We start from the raw sequence: 19,598 nt of genomic DNA, 5'->3' as shown, positions 1-19,598 counted from the left end.
AGGAAACAGGCAACCAGGAAGTGTGGAGATCACAGCAGAATTACAGCAACTTCAAAGCAAAAACTAACAATGAGGACATGAAACCAGGACTGCAGTAAGGTAAAGGAAGCTATTTAGCTAAAAAAAAAAATCCTTTAGTGATCCTTTAAGGTCTTTATGTTATACAGTTTGTATATTATTTATCATTGTAAAATAATGTATTCCACACTTCTTTTAAGATTTTTTTCCAGGAAAAAAAACGATTTGAAAGAATATGGAAAAAATTTTCCCCCCATTTTTCATTTTTTTTCAGGTCTTCTCATCTCTAGGCAGGATACATTCTGCATTTGAGAGACACAATAAAGTTAGCCCCTTCCTCTCTTTGCTTTCTTTTTGCATTAACTGCTTGATCTCTGTTGCTTAGAATTATGTTTATTGTTACTAAACTTTGAGCTCTTAGTAATATCTCCACTTGTATTTTAGGAAAACCATTTGAAAACACTATGATAATGAATGGGTCTGTGGCCAATATTATTGTATCCATATTGCTTGGTCATCGCTTTGACTATGATGATCCAAAACTTCTGAGGCTTTTAACAATAGTCAATGATAATGCCAGGATTGTCGGTTCCCCAATGGTTTTGGTAAGGTTATTTGTATTGCAACATTTTACCATGATACTGCTTGTAAGCAGGTAGTCTACTGCATATTTAGTTAGCACCTGGCTGCTTAGGTCAAGGGAAAAAGGTTAATGTTTGCAGCTTTTTCCTGGTGTGTTTACGGCTTTCTCTGCCTACCTCCTGTGTGCCATAAAAGAGAAGAGGTCCAGATCCTAAGGGGCTCCAGGAGAACACGTGGAGAAACTCATGGGGAACGCATGCAACCAGAGGCTTGCTGGGCCCTGATGTTCTGCTCTAAAATGTTGATTCTGCCCAGGGACCCAGGAACATGGACTTATCTGTTCAAGCATAGCCAAGCACAGACTTTTCTAAGAGACTTCATCTGTGCAGGTAACCTGGAGCAGCCATAATTAGGTTTAGTTAAGAAACTGACGTTATTGCAAGTTATATATGTCATGCCAGGTCTACAGTAAGAGTTGATTTAGCTGCTCAGAGCCTGGTCTAAAAGTTATTCAAAAGGGGTGCAGGTCTTGGTGCTTGACTGAAGAACTTGACTCTACAACCACAATATGGGGTATGTGTAAAATCACTATGACATGGGTCCATTCAACAAGTAAGTATTCGCAAGGAGAAACGGCAACCATTCATTGGTGTGGTACCTGGTTAGGTGATGGGTTCTCTGGTAGCGAGGTGGTCGATGCTCTAACTCACTCCCTAACTGTCCATCTCTGCTGGTGGCCAGGGGTGGACTAGCATTACAGAGATCTATGGCCTGATCACTAGGTAAGGGAAGAGAAGAATAAAGTGCACAGATGAGGTCTATGCTATGTGCCGGATGTGACCCCATGTGACCCCATTCTGTTACTGGGAGTGAGGTAACAGAGGTACGCTGACTGGTAGTGTAGACAGAGGCTCAACCTGTCCCTCTGAATGCAACACATAAATCAGTATATGTGTGTAGGACATGGGACAAAGCAGCTTAACCTGCCTGGCGGTATTCCCGAGTCTGACTCTGGGTTAGATTTTCCTGCTGCGAGCGGTAACCCCGAGTCAGACTCGGGCTTGCCTCGCTAGATCCACAGGCTTGGTTTACTTACCTTGTCCCTGGATCCAGCGATGCCACCGCGCTGTGTGAGCGAGCGGGACCTCGCTCGATTCACACAGCGTCCTCCTGTGCCGCCGATCTCCGTTCCCTGCGACGTTACGACGCACGGGAGGGGAGAACGGCACCAAATTCAAAAAAGTAAACAAACACAATACATACAGTATACTGTAATCTTATAGATTACAGTACTGTATGTAAAAAATACACCCCCCCTTGTCCCTAGTGGTCTGCCCAGTGTCCTACATGTACTTTTATATAATAAAAACTGTTCTTTTTCCCTGCAAACTGTAGATTGTAAAAATATATAAAAAACAAGGTGCAATCAGCGCAAATATATAGATCAAAAAATTATGATATTAAAAGTGTATTTATGTGATACAGACCCCCAGGGTTCAGATCACTGGTAATGCCAGCTGAACACTAAGGGAAATTCGCAAAAATCCTAAGCAAGTAAAAAATAAAATAGAAAAAGTGCAGCGCAAAACTCAAATATATAAATGATACTGGTATACTCAAACACCAATACCATAAGTGTGAATATAAATATGCAGAAAAAAAAAAAAAAAAAAAAAAAAAAAAAAAAAAAAATATATATATATATATATATATATATATATAAAAAATTAAATACAATTCAAACAAACAGTCCAAAAGTCCATAAGTGTCAGAAGATGAGTGAATTAAACGAAAATAAATCTCCACCACGTGACAATCCACCAAAATTTTGAAGTGATCCCTCCACCGTTGTAGATGGCTACTCTCACCTTCATATATGGACCACTGAGTTAACAGATGGTCAATAAAGCAAATCAAATAGGCAGGTCATGAACAGGAACCAGGCTGATGTATTAGATCCTCATAAGACAACCAAACCGCAAAGGACAGGTGCATGTAAAGAGATAATCACATACTAAGTGCTCACTGTTGCAATGTGTGGATTTATTCTTTAAAAGAAGCAAAAGTCAGGCTACTCACATTTGGCCAGACAAAAAACGGCATGAAGTAACAATCTTTAGGAATGAACAGCAGATGAGCGACGTGATGTTTCAGGCGTGATGATCACGTCGCTCATCTGCTGTTCATTCCTAAAGATTGTTACTTCATGCCGTTTTTTGTCTGGCCAAATGTGAGTAGCCTGACTTTTGCTTCTTTTAAAGAATAAATCCACACATTGCAACAGTGAGCACTTAGTATGTGATTATCTCTTTACATGCACCTGTCCTTTGCGGTTTGGTTGTCTTATGAGGATCTAATACATCAGCCTGGTTCCTGTTCATGACCTGCCTATTTGATTTGCTTTATTGACCATCTGTTAACTCAGTGGTCCATATATGAAGGTGAGAGTAGCCATCTACAACGGTGGAGGGATCACTTCAAAATTTTGGTGGATTGTCACGTGGTGGAGATTTATTTTCGTTTAATTCACTCATCTTCTGACACTTATGGACTTTTGGACTGTTTGTTTGAATTGTATTTAATTTTTTATATATATATATATATATATATATATATATTTTTTTTTTTTTTTTTTTTTTTTTTCTGCATATTTATATTCACACTTATGGTATTGGTGTTTGAGTATACCAGTATCATTTATATATTTGAGTTTTGCGCTGCACTTTTTCTATTTTATTTTAAACTGTAGATTGTCCATAGCAACCAAAAGTGTCCCTTTATGTCAAAAATAGTTTTAGATCAGCTAAAAAACAGCGATAATAAATTATAATCACTTGCAGAATTGTGCGATAGCGATTTGTGGGGAAATTCGTCATAAAAAAAAAAAAATGACAGCGACAATTCTGCAACTGAGCAAATTTCAGTGATTTTGAGTTGATTACATTATTGAATAATTTTTATTATAATTATATTATTATTTGTTATAATTAATTATTATATTATAATTTATAATTTTGTTTTTAAAAAAAATGTCATACCCGGGATGCCTATTAGAATCTTGTTTGGTCAGATTTAAGTGAGTTATTTCTAAAAATTACAGACCTACAATATAAAACGCCAAATTTCCTTGCAAATAATGGTACCGCTTTCAGCACCTTTTTTCTGAAAGAATCATACCGCCAGGGAGGTTAAGGAGGAACTCCATACTTTGGGTACTGCACACATATGGCTCATCTCTGAGTTAGGAGGCTGCCTTAAAGCGGAGCTCCACCCTAAAGTGGAACTCACGCTGATCGGAACCCGCCCCCCCTCCGGTGTCACATTTGACACCTTTCAGGGGGGAGGGGGGTGCAGATACCTGTCTAAAGACAGGTATTTGCACCCACTTCCGGCCACACGTCTCGGGCAAAAGACGGGTTTTTCCAGACTTCCCGTCTGTCCCCCGTTGTGTGCTGGGAACACTCGGCTCCCAGCACACAGCGTGTGAGCCAATCGGTGGGCGCAGCGCGACTCACGCATGCGCCGTAGTGAAGCCGGAGCGCTTCACTTCCTGGTTCCCTCACTGAGGATGGCGGGGGGAGCAGCAGAGAGACGAGCGATCGCTCGTCCTCTGCTGCGGACGGCGCTGGACTCCAGGACAGGTAAGTGTCCTAATATTAAAAGTCAGCAGCTGCAGTATTTGTAGCTGCTGGCTTTTAATATCTTTTTTTACTGGCACATCCGCTTTAATGTTTGACTTTACAGATGCCCGCAGCTCCTGCCTGGTCCCAGGCATTGGTGAGCACACCTTTGGGCAAACTGTTACGCCACATGCAAGGGTTAGCACAAAGAACTAACCCACAGGGTTAGCCCAAAGAACCCACCCAGGGGTAGGCCTGCTATGTGACTCACACTTGGCGCTCAAGGAGGAGGGGACCATGGAGGAAGTACCACCCGCCTACCCTACATGCTGGCTCACTTTTTTTTGTTCTGGTGGTCCTAGTAGATGACAGGCTCAGCAACAGCATGCAAAGCCCAGCTGCTGCAAGCAAAGCATACATTAAAAAGGGAATTCTCCAGAGATAAAACAATAATTCTCCCACTCTACAAGACTCTAGTCTGGGCGCACCTGGAGTATGCTGTCCAGTTTCTGGGATCCAGTCCTTAGGGAGGATGTGCTGGAAATGGAGAGAGGACAGAGAAGGGCAACAAAGCTAATAAAGGGACTGGAGTATCTTTGTTATGAGGAAAGATTACAAGCAAAGAACTTATTTTCTCTGGAGAAGAGATGCTTGAGAGGGGATATGATTTCAATGTACAAATACTGTGTTGGTGACCCCACAATAGGGATAAAACTTTTCTGGCGAAAGGGGATTTTAAAAAGACTCATGGCCATTCACTAAAATGAGAGGAAAATCGATTTAACCAGAAACTGCATAAAGGGTTCTTTACGGTAGGAGCGATAATGTCAGGTCACCCGTAGTCAGGTGACAAGTGCATAAAGTGACAGTGCTTTTGCGCTAATATGGACCCTTAATGAATAAAACCCTAAACAAAGTGTAGCAATAAGGTGCTGCAAAACCTAAAGTGTTTACAATACACACATATATATAAATGAGATAAAATGGGGTTCCGCGCATCCTAACACGCAGACATGGTGAAAAATAATAATAAGTGATGACAAAGAAGAGAGCAAAAAAGCTCAATGAAATCAAGTGTTAAAAGTGAAAAAACGTCCAAAAATCAAAGTTCAAAATAAGGTCGCTGGAGTTGAATCAATAACCATGATAAAGTGTCCATTAATAGGATGAAAAATAAAATGTGGTGATCAAATAATAATTATTCAAAATGTGCATAGGCTGCCAGAGAAATGGAACTAGTGTGATCTCAGAACAGTCCAATAAGAATAGTTGCCAGACGGGTGTAATGCTCCCTCCCTGGGCTCCCGGGACTCTTACCTCCACGCAGATAATAAAGTGCATCCACTATAGGTATCACTGACAATCCTCCGTATGTAGACTCCACCAATGCTCCTTAGACATCCATGGCTGGATCCTCAGTCCGTCCAGACATAAATCGTGCCCAAGAAGAAAGCAGGGGAAACAAAAAAACAGAGGAGGGGACTCCAATCGTGAAGTAGTAAACACAGGGAGATTTTAATAGAGGAAAAAACCTGCGCTTACATTCGATCTAAAATAATACAGCAAAAAAATTTCAAAACGAGCAGCGTTTCAAGCGCCTGTATACGTCACTCCAGGTGTACGTCCTCCCGTCCAATCTGGGAAAAATGTACAAATACTGTGTTGGTGACCCCACAATAGGAATACAACTTTTCTGGCGAAAGGGGATTTTAAAAAGACTCATGGCCATTCACTAAAATGAGAGGAAAATCGATTTAACCAGAAACTGCATAAAGGGTTCTTTACGGTAGGAGCGATAATGTCAGGTCACCCGTAGTCAGGTGACAAGTGCACCCCGTTGGGGTCAGGGATGCACCTAAGGATAGGGAACCCTATGGCCGACCCCTGCTTTTAGGAACGAAGCGTGAACCTAAGATCACCCAGGGCGCGGAGTCTAAGACCCAGTTTTGTATTCACCAGAGCCTTTGATGGTAAGGATGGTCTTCGCCGCAACTGGGTCCAGGTCGCGTTCCCAAGATTCCCTAGGTCACACTCCGCAGGGAGAAAGGGGAAGCAGCCAGCAGGACAAACAGTGGTGATGGGCAGGCTGAGGTCAGGGTAACAGGCAGACAAGGATAACCGTGGGACAGGCAAATGGTCAGGGGCACAGGCAGACAAGGATAACCGTGGGACAGGCAAATGGTCAGGGGCACAGGCAAACAGCAGAAGTCAGGAACAAGCCAAAACGGTACACGGAAAGATGGTCGTAGCACACTGCAAACAGGAACCAGCAAACTACACTGCAGACAGGAACTAAGGAAAGGAACACTGTTGAACAGCACTGCAGACCTGTAGAGCAACGGTTAATATAGGCTTCCTGGGATGGACTAGGGTGGGGCCATACAGGAAGAGGAAGTGATAAAAAGGGGAACCAGAACAGGGTCAGCCTCTAATGAACACATGGAGATCAGGTAAGCAGACAGACTTGTTGCATATCCATGACAGATAAGAATGTGGAATTCTCTTCCACAAGCAGCATTTTCAGAAGGCAGCATAGATAATAGATAAAACTATAGGCACCTAAACGACCACGACATACAGGGATATACAATGTAATATTGACATAAAAGCACACAAATAGGTTGAGCTAGATGGACTTGTATCTTTTTTCAACCTTACCAACTACAGTATGTAACAATGTAACTATGTAAAAGCAAAAGATTTTTTTTTTTTTTAGATCTTTTGCTTTTAAAAAATAATTGTTTACTTCCAGCCTGGACCGGGAAGTCATGGCATCGCTCTGGTCCTCCAAGGCCATAGAGATGATCAAAAGCAATCTACTCTTTTATCGCCTCTGGGACTAGCCGGCCGCACCATTGGATTGTTTCTGAGGCGAGACGGAGGGAGGCACTTGAAACACTTTCATAAGAAAGCCAGACACTGGCTGTAAAAAATAATACCAGGATTATGCAACCACTTGTTGAAATTAGGGCACTTTCACATTATCTCACGACATTACAAGCATGGTGTTTATTTTTAAAATGTAACATAATATAAGCTGAGTGGGTTATCATTGGTAATGGTAACTAAACTTCAATACTGCAGTTTGGCTGCAGCGTTTCTCAACTGGTGTGCCGTGAAGAGTCCCCAGGTGTGCTGCGGCAAAATCACCCCTAATTTAGACAGCTATCTGATGTCACAACACTGCTTGCCACTCGGTTAAGGACATGGGATGAAGCAGCTTAAGGAGGAACTCCATACTTTCTGTACATATGGCTCACGTGAACTGGGAAGTGACGGTAAATGGCATTCCTCGGAGAGGAGAGCTGATCGGCGGCTCTTTTTTTCCGAGCGGGGCGGGGTCTGTGCTGATAGTCAGCACATTGATTATCAGCACAGCCCCCATCCGATGTTCCCATCAGCTGCCAATCAGTGCCCAAAAGCTGCCAGTCCATGCCTCCTCAATAAATTCTCTCAGTAACCACCACAGTGCCAGAGCCTACCATAGTGCCAATCAGTGCCCATCAGTGCCAATCAGTGCCTAGCAGTAACACCTGTAAGCACCTCATCATCAGTGCTGCCCATCATTACCATCTTTCAGTGCCACCTATCAGCGTCCATCAGTGCTGCCGGTCAGTGCCCATCAGTGCTGCCTATCAGTGCCCATCAGTGCTGCATATCACTGCCATCTATCAATGCCCATCAGTGCCTCCTCATCAGTACCCATCAGTGCCACCTTAGTGCCAACTCATCAGTGCCCATCAGTGCTGCCTTATCAGTGCCCGTCAGTGAAGGAGAAAACAAACTTTTATGACAGAAACTAAGAAAAACGTTTCTTTCCTCAAGAATTTTGGTCTTTTTTAATTTGTTAAGCAAATAATAAAAACCCCCAGAGGTGATCAAATACCACCAAAAGAAAGCTCTATTTGTGGGAAGAAAATCATATAAATTTAGTTTGGGTACAGTGTTGCATGACCGCACAATTGTCATTCAAAGTGCAACAGCGGTAAAAGCTGAAAATTGCCCTGGGCAGGAAGGGGCGAAAGTGCCTGGTATTGAAGTGGTTCAAGAACAGGGTTGTACTCATGCCGATGCTTGAATTTGTGCCTAAAGTGGCCTCCAGCGTTCATATCCCACAAAAGGTTGTCCTTCCTACATTATATTTGGGGAGTAAACAAGAAGTTAGGCTGTCACATGTGAGCCAAGCTTCAAAATGTTACATCAACTTCTGGCATAAGGAAGTCGGAGCACCTGTTTGTCTTTCCAGGTAGAGCGCAAAATGATTTCACAGCTTTAAACAAGACTATTGCCTCTTGGTTGGTGAAGCTTACCTTCTTTGGCCTATAAGTTGAAAGGGTTGCTGTGTCAGCGGAATCACGGTACTCTCCACTAGAAGGGTCTCGACATTGTGAGTGGCAGCAGACTGAGTGTTCCCAGTAAAAATCTGCAAGGCAACTACGTGTGCGTCAATATATATCATGGCTCATTACTGTAGAGAAGCATAATGACAGCTTAAAGGGGTGGTTCACCCTAAAAACTACTTTTTTTTATTACACTGGCCCCCCACATTACAATACGATTAAGGCTATTATTTTTTTTTTGATGCTGTACATACCTTTGTACAGCATATTCACCCGTGGCTTCGGGGTTGCGAGTCCCGCGGGAGTGGGCGTTCCTAACATGTCTGTGATTGACGTTTTGACCAAAAACGAGCTCCCCCCCGTCGCGTAAGCCGCGTCACGGTTGGCGAAAGGAGCCGAACGGCGAGTCGGCGCTATACTGCGCATGCGCATTGCCGTTCGGCTCCTTTCGCCAATCGTGACGCGGCTTACGCGACGGGGGGAGCTCGTTTTTGGTCAAAACGTCAATCACAGACATGTTAGGAACGCCCACTCCCGCGGGACTCGCAAGCCGGAAGCCACAGGTGAATATGCTGTACAAAGGTATGTACAGCATCAAAAAAATAATAATAGCCTTAATTGTATTGTAATGTGGGGGGCCAGTGTAATAAAAAAAAGTAGTTTTTAGGGTGTACCACCGCTTTAATGACAGTTGAGTTTGGCAGAGGCATCCTGGCTTCTGTTTTTAGCCAGAATTAAGGAGTGTGTAGCATTTTACTTCCCCTTTGTGGCTAGTTAGTTTTCAGCTGTGCTGACATGGAGCCGTCAGGCAAATCGGAAAATTCAATGACAGATACTTACCGTAATTTTCCTTTCCTGATCAGCACAATTTCCACCCAGCTTGGTAGGATACAGAACGCCAAGGCTGCAGGTAGGCTGAAATTTATGAGTTAGGTTTTGGATGTTATTTAAAAGATTAGTGAAATTTCAATATTGCCCTTTACCTCTTTACCACCGCGCTATAGACAAAACACATCTACAGCGTGGTCGAGTTGTTCTGGGGGGACGTCCCTGGGACGTCCTCCCAGAATCCTCATCTCGTGAGGGTCTAGAAGACACGGCGCATCACGGATCGCGGTAAATTGCCACTGATAGCGGCCGTTTACCACGTGATCACTCCGTCAAATGACGGAGCGATCACTTGTAAACAAACCGGCGTCATGTGATGACGCCGGTTCCTCCCTCTCTGTACCGATCGGTACAGTGTGAGAGCAGAGAGGGGGAAGGGCAGCAGCAGCTGCTGTGGGCTGGATCTGTGACAAATGCAGTCACAGATCCAGCCATCCATCCCTCCCTGTGCAATACTCTGCAATACCCCCAATACTCTGCAATACCCCCAATACTCTGCAATACCCCCAATACTCTGCAATACCCCCAATACTCCGCAATACCCTCAATACTCCGCAATACCCTCAATACTCTGCAATACTCCAATACTCTGCAATTCCCTGCAATACTCCAATACCTTGCAATACGTTGCCTATGGGGATTTTTAAGTTCAGCGCCATTCCACGAGCGTGTGCAATTTTGAAGGGTGACATGTTGGGTATCTAATTACTCGGCGTAACTTCATCTTTCATATTATGCAACAACTTTGGGCTAACTTTACTGTTTTGTTTTCTTTTAAGCACAAAAAGTTTTTTTTAAAACAAGCTTTCAAAAAATTGCTGCGGAAATACTGTGCGAGATACAAAGTTGTAATGGCCGCCATTGTATTCTCGAGGGTCTTTGCTAAAAAAAACATATATAATGTTTTGGGTTTCTATGTAATTTTCTAGCAAATAAATGATGATTTTTAAATGTCAGAATTAGCCTTGGTGCTCCAGAACGCCTGATGGTGCTCCCTGCATGGGCCTCTGTATGTGGCCACGCTGTGTAAAAGTCTCACACATGTGTATCGCCATACTCAGGAGGAATAGCAGAATGTGTTTTGGGGTATAATTTGTGGTATGCATATGCTGTGTGCGAGAAATAACCTGCTAATATGACAGAAACGAGAATTGTTTTTTTTTTTACAGAATTTTCAGTGTTTTTTCTTTTATAGCGCAAAAAATAAAAAACCCAGAGGTGATCAAATACCACCAAAAGAAAGCTCTATTTGTAGGGAAATAAAGAACAAAAATTTCAGATGGGCACAATGTTGTATGACTGAGTAATTGTCATTCAAATTGTGAGCACCCAAAGCTGAAAATTGGTCTGGTTAGGAAGTGCCCAGTGGTCAAGTGGTTTAGCTACATTAAAAAAAACTCTCTCCACTGAAAAGTAATTTGTTTTTAAATGTTTTGCATTGGCACATATCTTCAACGACAGTGCACAGCTTCCATGCTCTTTTTTCCAAAAATAGATAATTAGCCTTATGCTGCGTACACACGATCAGACATTCCGACATCAAAACCGTGGATTTTTTTCCGACGGATTGTTCGCTTAAACTTGTCTTGCATACACACGGTCACACAAATGTTGTCGGAATTTCCGAACGTCAAGAACGTGGCCACGTTCAACACTACGACAAGCCAAGAAAAATGAAGTACAATGTTTCCGAGCATGCGTAAGATTTTTGTGCGGTGGAATTGACTACAGATGATCAGAATTTCCAACAAGAACTTTTGTTGTCGGAAAAATTAAGAACCAGCTCTCAAACATTTGTTGTCGGAAATTCCGACAGCAAATATCTGATGGGGCATACACATGGTCGGATTTTCCAACAACAAGCTCACATCAAACATTTGTTGTTTTTAAATTCCGACTGTGTGTACGCAGCTTTAAAGGGTAAGTTCACCTTGGTACAAAAAATAATAAATGCACATCTTTTTGCAGGTAAAAAAAATGTGCACTTATTAATTTTTGCATTAGGAGCCTATAAAGAATTGTACAAGTGATCAGGAGATCGCTGATGCCATGCAGGTCTCCTCCTCACTGCCAGTGTATCTGCTTACCTGCACATCCCGTATCGGTAAGCCGATACTGTAACGGAACGTCCCACACTCCGCTTGAGTGCTTCCGTCATATACCGCTTCCTATCAGTCTGTATATACTGTAGATATCAGATATTCCAGCTGCTCACAAGCACACAATGAGTCGAGACTTGTTTGTCTGCTGAACATGGAGTGTTTAATAGAACCAAGAATACAATCTTATATACAGTTAAAGAGGAGGTAACCAGAACATAAATTAACATTGAGCAAATTAATCTAGACAGCCGAGGTGACTCATAGATATGACCTTTCAGGGTAGACATCACGTCTCCTCGCTCACCTGCTATACAATACACATTATCATAAGTGTAAACACAGGACGTCTTCACACAATAGCAGGGTCAATTAGCACAGAGAACAGACAGATGGCTGAAGGTGATGGCATGAGCATCTCCTTACACTGTATGTCCCAACAGTATGACTCAGTCACTCTAATGTGGCATATATAGGGTCCCAAGGCATACAGCTCACAAAGAGCACCATTCCCCCAAATTCCAGGGCCCATGATCGCAAGGCAAAAGGCTAGCATTCAATCCCCTCCAAAAGCCCCTGTCCCGGGTGAGTCTGTCACAGATACTTACTGACAGGAAGATTCAATGATCTACCACAGTGCTCCACAACGCCATGGTAGTTCATTGAGAACTACAGACCAGCAGCCACTAAGGATGTTGGGACTTGTAGTTCATTGTGCTCTCAGAGCTCTGTGTGGGCGGAGCCCCGAATGTCCACTCTGCTTTCAAAAAGTAGTGACAGCTACAGTGGGGATAGAAAGTTTGGGCACCCCAGGTAAAAATTTGTATTAATGTGCATAACGAAGCCAAGGAAAGATGGAAAAATCTCCAAAAGGCATCAAATTACAGATTAGACATTCTTATAATATGTCAAAAAAAGTTAGATTTTATTACCATCATTTACACTTTCAAAATTACAAAAAACAAAAAAATGGCATCTGCAAAAGTTTGGGCACCCTGCAGAGTTAATATCTTGTACTGCCCCCTTTGGCAAGTATCACAGCTTGTAAACGCTTTTTGTAGCCAGCCAAGAGTCTTTCAATTCATGTTTGAGGTATCTTTGCCCATTCTTCCTTACAAATGTCTTCCACTTCTTTGAGAATCTTGTGCTGTCTGTCACGCATTGCTCTTTTAAGGTCTATCCATAGATTTTCAATTATGTTGAGGTCAGGAGATTGTGAAGGCCATGGCAAAACCTTTAGTTTACGCCTCTTGATGTAATCCCCCGTGGATTTTGAGGTGTGTTTAGGATCATTATCCATTTGTAGAAGCCATCCTCTCTTTAACTTCAGCTTTTTCACCGATGGCATCAAGTTACCATCCAAAATTTGCTGACATTTTATTGAATCCATTTTTCCTTCTACTTGTGAAATGTTCCCTGTGCCACTGGCTGCAATACAACCCCAAAGCATGATTGATCCACCCTCATGCTTATTAATTGGACAGAGGTTCTTTTCATTAAATTCTGTGCCCTTTCTTCTCCAAACGTACCTTTGCTCATTCCGGCCAAAAAGTTCTATTTTAACCTCATCAGTCCACAGAACTTGTTTCCAAAATGCATCAGGCTTGTCTATATGTTCATTTGCAAAGTTCAAACACTGATTTTTGTGGTGAGGACGTAGAAGAGGTTTTCTTCTGATGACTCTTCCATGAAGACCATATTTGTACAAGTATCTCTTTATAGTGGAATAGTGTACCACAACTCCAGTGTCTGCCAGATCTTTCTGGAGGGATCGTGCAGTCAAACGTGGGTTTTGAATTGCCTTTCTCACAATCCTGCGAGCTGTTCTGTCTGATATTTTTCTTGGTCTTCCAGATCTTGCTTTAACTTCCACTGTTCCTGATGACTGCCATTTCTTAATTACATTCCGAACAGAGGATTCTGACATCTGAAAACACTTTGCTATCTTCTTATAGCCTTCTCCAGCTTTGTGAGGTTCAACTATTTTCAGTTTCAGTTTTCTAGACAACTGCTTAGAAGAACCCATGGTGCTGATTGTTGGGGCAAGGTCAGATGAGTCTAGGCATTTAAAGCCTTTGAGATTGACATCACCTGGTCTTCCCAGACGATGATTGAGAACAATCCATGACACTGGCAGGTCTCAGCTTTGCAAAGGGGGCAGTGCATGCTATAAATTCTGTGGGGTGCCCAAACTTTTGCAGACACCATTTTTTTGTTTTCTGTAATTTTGAAAGTGTAAATGATGGAAATAATATCTAACTTTTTTTTGACATAGTATAAGAATGTCTAATCTGTAATTTGATGCCTTTTGGAGATTTTCAATCTTTCCTTGGCTTCGTTATGCACATTAATACAAATTTTTACCTAGGGTGCCCAAACTTTCTATCCCCACTATATTATGGGGAACTTCTCTCCCTACTGCTACCACAGGGAGGGGGAGCTGGCAGTGGCTGCAGCACTGGGAACATGTTACATGTTCCACCCTAAAATAGAATGGAAAGGTGAACTTATCCTTTAACAAAATGGCATTTGCACATAGACTTCAATGGGGTTCGCTGCTAAGTCCGGGATTTCCAAACTCCCCTCTGGGTTCGGCAAACCACCCGCAAACTGAACCTAGTTCACTCATCCCTTCTGAGAATAACACCCAGCATAAACTTGTAGCTGTTAAGTGTGATCTGCCGTTGTGATCAGATATATTCACATGCTTATAGAACCATTACACAATGACATTCAGATGGAACAATTAATCTTGAAGGAAATCTGTCTTGATTCTACCATTGAAAAGCTGGAACCACTTTTTTCTCTCCACATTGCCACTTCTGTTTATTCTTTTTTTAAAGTAGAACACCAGACAAAAATCACATGAATACAATGAATCAACCAGTAAAGATAAAATAGCAAAAAAAAAACATTTTGTTGCAACTTTCATGTCTTAATCCAGAAATTCTGCCGCTAGATGTCCTCAGTCTGATCACCAGCATCATTTGACCCACTTCTTCTGAGACCAGGTTGTCCTGGACCTACCTCAGCCTGTGAGCTCATCTCTGTTCCCTCTATCTATCAGCATACTTCTTGTCAGCACATGAACATAGTGACTCCATTTACTGCTTCCTTCTCTCATACTCCAGTGCTGTTGTACGTTGACTGCAAGCTTCATATTAGCTAAAATGCAGGTACTTGCGCTGCTTGCATTAACCGGTTAACGCCCGCCCACTGTATATATACGTCCTCTTTTTAAAGATGGATATCTCGGTAACGGCAGCAGCTGCTGCCACAACCGAGGTATCCATCTCTTCAGTGGGCGGGCATGTAAACGATAACGGCGGTCTCCGTGGCGGATTCGCCGCAAGATCGCCGTTATCGGTGGCGGGAGAGGGCCTCCCGCCGCTCTCCCGCGCCCTCCGCCGCTTACCGGAAGCCGTCGGTAGCGGCGGAGGAGATCGGGTGCTGCTGCCTGTTCACTGAGGACGCGAGTGAGGGCAAGATGGCCCCCACCCGTCCTCATAGCTTTGCTGGGCGGAAGTGACGTCAAAACGTCAGTCCCGCCCAGCGTCTTAAAGAGACAATTTTTTTGTTGTCATTTTTTTAAATGACAACATTTCCATTTTTTTTTTTGCATTGAAGTCTAAATATGAGATCTGAGGTCTTTTTGACCCCAGATCTCATATTTAAGAGGACCTGTCATGCTTTTTTCTATTACAAGGGATGTTTACATTCCTTGTAATAGGAATAAAAGTGATACATTTTTTATTTTATTTTTTATTTCAGTGTAAAAAATTATAAAATAAATAAAAATAAATAACAAAACAAAAAAAATATTTTTTTAAAGCGCCCCGTCCCGATGAGCTCGCGCGCAGAAGCGAACGCATACGCGAGTAGCGACCGCATATGAAAACGGTGTTCAAACCACACAAGTGAGGTATCGCCGCTATCGTTAGAGCGAGAGCAATAATTCTAGCCCTATACCTACTCTGTAGCTCAAAAAATGCAACCTATAGAATTTTTTAAACGTCGCCTATCGAGATTTTTAAGGGTAAAAGTTTGACGCCATGCCACGAGCGGGCGCAATTTTAAAGCATGACATGTTGGGTATCATTTTACTCGGCGTAACATTATCTTTCACAATATATAAAAAAATTGGGCCAAATTTATTGTTGTCTTATTTTTTAATTAAAAAAAGTGAATTTTTTCCAAAAAAAGTGTGCTTGTAAGACCGCTGCGCAAATACGGTGTGACAAAAAGTATTGCGATGACCGTCATTTTATTCTCTAGGGTGTTAGAAAAAAATATATATAATGTTTGGGGGTTTTAAGCAATTTTCTAGCAAAAAAAAATGTTTTAGTCTTGTAAACGCCGAATCTGAAAAACAGGCTCGGGGCTTAAGTGGTTAAAAAATACATATACTTCATATACCTATAATTTGGTGATTTTTTTTTTCTGTTCATAGAAAATGGATACTTGTCATTATCAGGAAACTAACCGAATGTTTCTTCTCTTAGTTGTACAATGCATTTCCATCTCTGGTCCGATGGTTACCTGGAAGTCACAGAGAAGTCAATCCAAATGCAGATGAATTGAAGTCTTTTATTAGAGAAACCTTCACCAAGCAGAGGAACCAGCTGGATGTCAATGATCAGAGGAATTTAATTGATGTCTTCCTTGTCAAACAAAGGGAGGTATACAGAACCTACCTGCTCATTTTCATTAAAGTTGCAAAAGGGGACAAGCTCAACTGGTGGTGACAATGGTCAGGGCTGCTGTTAGAAATCATAGGGCCCCGTACAGCCTACCTCACAGGGCCCCGTCCCCAAAACTGATTGATTTGAACTTTTCTTTTCAATTAGTTTTTATTGGGTTTATACATAAACACATGCATAGGCAAGACATCAAAAAAAAGAGGGACAACACAGGTCCACAAAGAGATGGTCAACAAGACATAATTCAATCTGAGCTGCATGTATTATAGTTACTACATGTTACATATGGAAAATCAGGGTCGGAGACCGCGCATCCTACTACACAATGTGGAGCCACGGTCCCCTATAAAAAGAAATGTTAGTAACTTAGAGAATGTCATAATACATTGACCATATGTCATGCAACAGGGTGTGCTTCTGTCAATGCCTATGTAGGGTAGAATACCATTGCCAGTAGGGCCAACCCAAATAGGTGTGCCCCCCAGGCAGGGGTCAGAGTCACTATATGAAAACCAATATGTCAGTAACGTGATGACATGAGGCATATAAATCATAAGAGTAATTAAAGTAGTAACAGGAAAAAAAAAAACAAGTATCAAAAAAACATAAATTAAAAAGAGAATAATTAACACATCGAACATTGTACCGAATGGGTCCACTTTAGTTGTCTTTTAAGTTTAAGAAAGTATTTTAACCAGGAAATTTAGAAGTCCAAGGTAGCCATTGTTCGTAAAAAGTGCGGGAATTGCCAGTTTGAAAAGAAAATAATTTTTCATATGAATGTTGAGTCGAGACTCTCTGTATTACTTCGTCTAACCTAGGAACCTGAGCTGTCTTCCACTTTGATGTAAGCATTAATCTAGCAGCTATCAAAATATGTATTACTATGCTTCTCAATGCTACCGGAATGGAGGTGGCAGAGATGTTCATTAAGGCTAAAGGAGGAGTTGGACGTATATATAAACCTGTGACGGAGGTCATTAACTGAAACACATCATACCAGTAAGTGCGAATACGTTCGCAATCCCACAATATATGGAAGATATTACCCTTGGCTCCGCACTGCCTCCAACAGAGGCAAGTTTCGGAGGGAAAGATCAATGCTAGTCTAACTGGTGTAAGGTAGGATCTATGCAAAATTTTTAGCATATTATCCCAGTGGTTAGAACAATGGGTATGTCTGTACGTCAATTTGATCGCCCTCGTCCATTCTGCAAGTGGAAACGAGTGGTCCCAGTCTCTTTCCCAATTAGTCATGTTGGATGTTTTAGAGAATTTTTTGTTGTGTTGTAGAAGGGAATAGAACCATGAAAGACCCCGTGGTTTACCATAGGATGTACAAAGATATGACCAGATATCTACTGGGAGTTCAAAGGTTAAATTAGAATGCGAATTTTGGAAATGTTGTAGTCTAGTAAACGAGTATGCATGTGAAGTGGGGTGACTATTCAGTACCCCTTGAACGGTTGTCAGTCCGTCCTGTCTCCATGAGGTAGTTGTCAAGTCAGATATCAAGTGTTCCGCTAATGCCAGGTCGGTAAGTCTGCGTCTATTTTTAGTCGTGGGGTCTATATGGGATTGTATACTTCCCCATACCGAGAGTGTAGTCTCAATAGAAGGCAAAACAGTACGTGGTAATGGTAGATTTGTCAGTTTAGCCAACAGAAGTGCCGGAAGATCCCTTTCCCTAAGAACTGCCTTTTCTATTTTTTACCCAAAGTCTGGATGGAACTGGGTCAAACCACGCCTTCATTTGGTCCAGAATCGCCGCCCTATAGTAGTTCCTTAGGGTAGGGAAGCCTACACCCCCCTCCCATTTATGTCTTTGAATAGTGGCGAACGTCACTCTGGGCATTTTACCCTGCCATATGAACCTCCTGAACAACCGTTCAGCTTGTGAGAAGAATGCTTCAGGGACTGTGACAGGAATGGTCCTAAAATAGTAGATTATTTTAGGCAGAAGGGTCATCTTTAATGCTGCACATCTACCTAGCCACGACATTTCAAATGTTGTGATGTGTTCAAGGTCTGATTTAATAGTGGCGAGGAGCATTTCGAAATTCACCTTATATGTTTGGGCAGAAGGGTAGACTAGTTTTATACCTAGGTATGAGAGGGATTTAGTCATCCATTGGAATGGAAATCTATCTTTGAGATATGCCACTAATGATTTAGAAAGGTTAATGGGTAGGATACAGGATTTTGTTATATTCAGTTTATAATAGGATATTGTACCAAACTGCTGCAAGATTTCTTGTGCCTTTGCCAAGGAAGAAGCCGGATTTGTTACTGTCAGTACTACATCGTCTGCAAAGAGGCCTATTTTGTGGACTTCTCCTCCTATTTTAATCCCTGATACTCCTATGTTGGATCTAATAGTCTCTGCTAGGGGCTCCATCATCAGGGTGAAGATTATAGGGGATAACGGGCAGCCTTGACGCGTGCCGTTCGTGATATAAAATTGGTCAGACATGGCACCAGACGTGAAAACTCTCGCCGAGGGTCGTGTGTACAGTGCCGAAATTGCTGAGAGAATATTGCCTTGCAGGCCAAATTTTTGTAGGGTAGCTCTGAGATAGCCCCAGTGCACCCTATCAAACGCTTTTTCTGCGTCTAGGGCCAATAAAGCTGCTGGGGTCTTTCTACTTTCTAATAGGTTAATCAAATTAAATGGCCTCCTTGTGCCATCAGGAGCTTGGCGTCCCTTAACAAATCCTACCTGGTCAGGTTTAACCAGGTAAGGGGTAATGTTGGCCAGCCTGTTCGCTATGATCTTCGCATAGACCTTAAGGTCTGTGTTTAGGAGAGAAATAGGTCTGAAATTTGGTGGGGTATCGGGCTTCTTCCCCGGTTTAGGCAATGTCACAATAGTGGCTTGAAGCATTTCTTCCGGAAACATAGAGGAGGAGGCAATACTGTTAAACAGGGTGCATAGGGATGGAGCAAGGATCGTAGAGAAGACCTTGTAGTACTCTGAAGTGAAACCATCTGGAGATTTATTATTAGGAAGAGCATGTATGGTGTCAGTGACTTCTGTAATTGTGATCGGGGCATTAAGTGTTGATAGGTGCTCGGTAGTTAATGAGGGTAAAGCTATTGCATCAAGAAATGAGTTAATGTTTACATCAGTGGGTTGTATAGTATAAGGGTCTAGTTGGAGATTATAAAGGTCACTATAGTATTTCATAAATGCATTTGCTATATGTGTCGGGTGATTAACCATTTCATTAGAGTGAGGGTCCCTGATGCAGGGCAATTTGGTCTATTGTTGCCGTTTAGTTATGTATCTCGCCAGGACCTTCCCTGCTTTGTTACCATGGGCATAGTATGTCGCCTTAGACCGTCGTAGAT

At 42.2% G+C, this 19,598-nt stretch overlaps 1 protein-coding gene across 2 annotated transcripts in view; it reads left to right on the top strand.

The window, feature by feature from the left end:
* The window catches only part of LOC120936224 (cytochrome P450 2K4-like), an 89,671-nt gene that overhangs the window by 47,880 nt on the left and 22,193 nt on the right, over positions 1–19,598 (top strand). For both annotated transcript variants that reach the window (XM_040348418.1, XM_040348419.1), the window contains 2 exons: positions 463–623; positions 16,050–16,226. In XM_040348418.1, the coding sequence (XP_040204352.1) occupies positions 463–623; positions 16,050–16,226 (338 nt within the window). The remainder of the gene's footprint in view (positions 1–462; positions 624–16,049; positions 16,227–19,598) is intronic.

Source organism: Rana temporaria, chromosome 4 (genome assembly GCF_905171775.1).
Source record: "Rana temporaria chromosome 4, aRanTem1.1, whole genome shotgun sequence".
Lineage (NCBI taxonomy): Eukaryota > Metazoa > Chordata > Amphibia > Anura > Ranidae > Rana > Rana temporaria.
The sequence above is the reverse complement of the archived record's forward strand: the minus strand, read 5'-3'. Positions and strand labels throughout refer to the sequence as shown.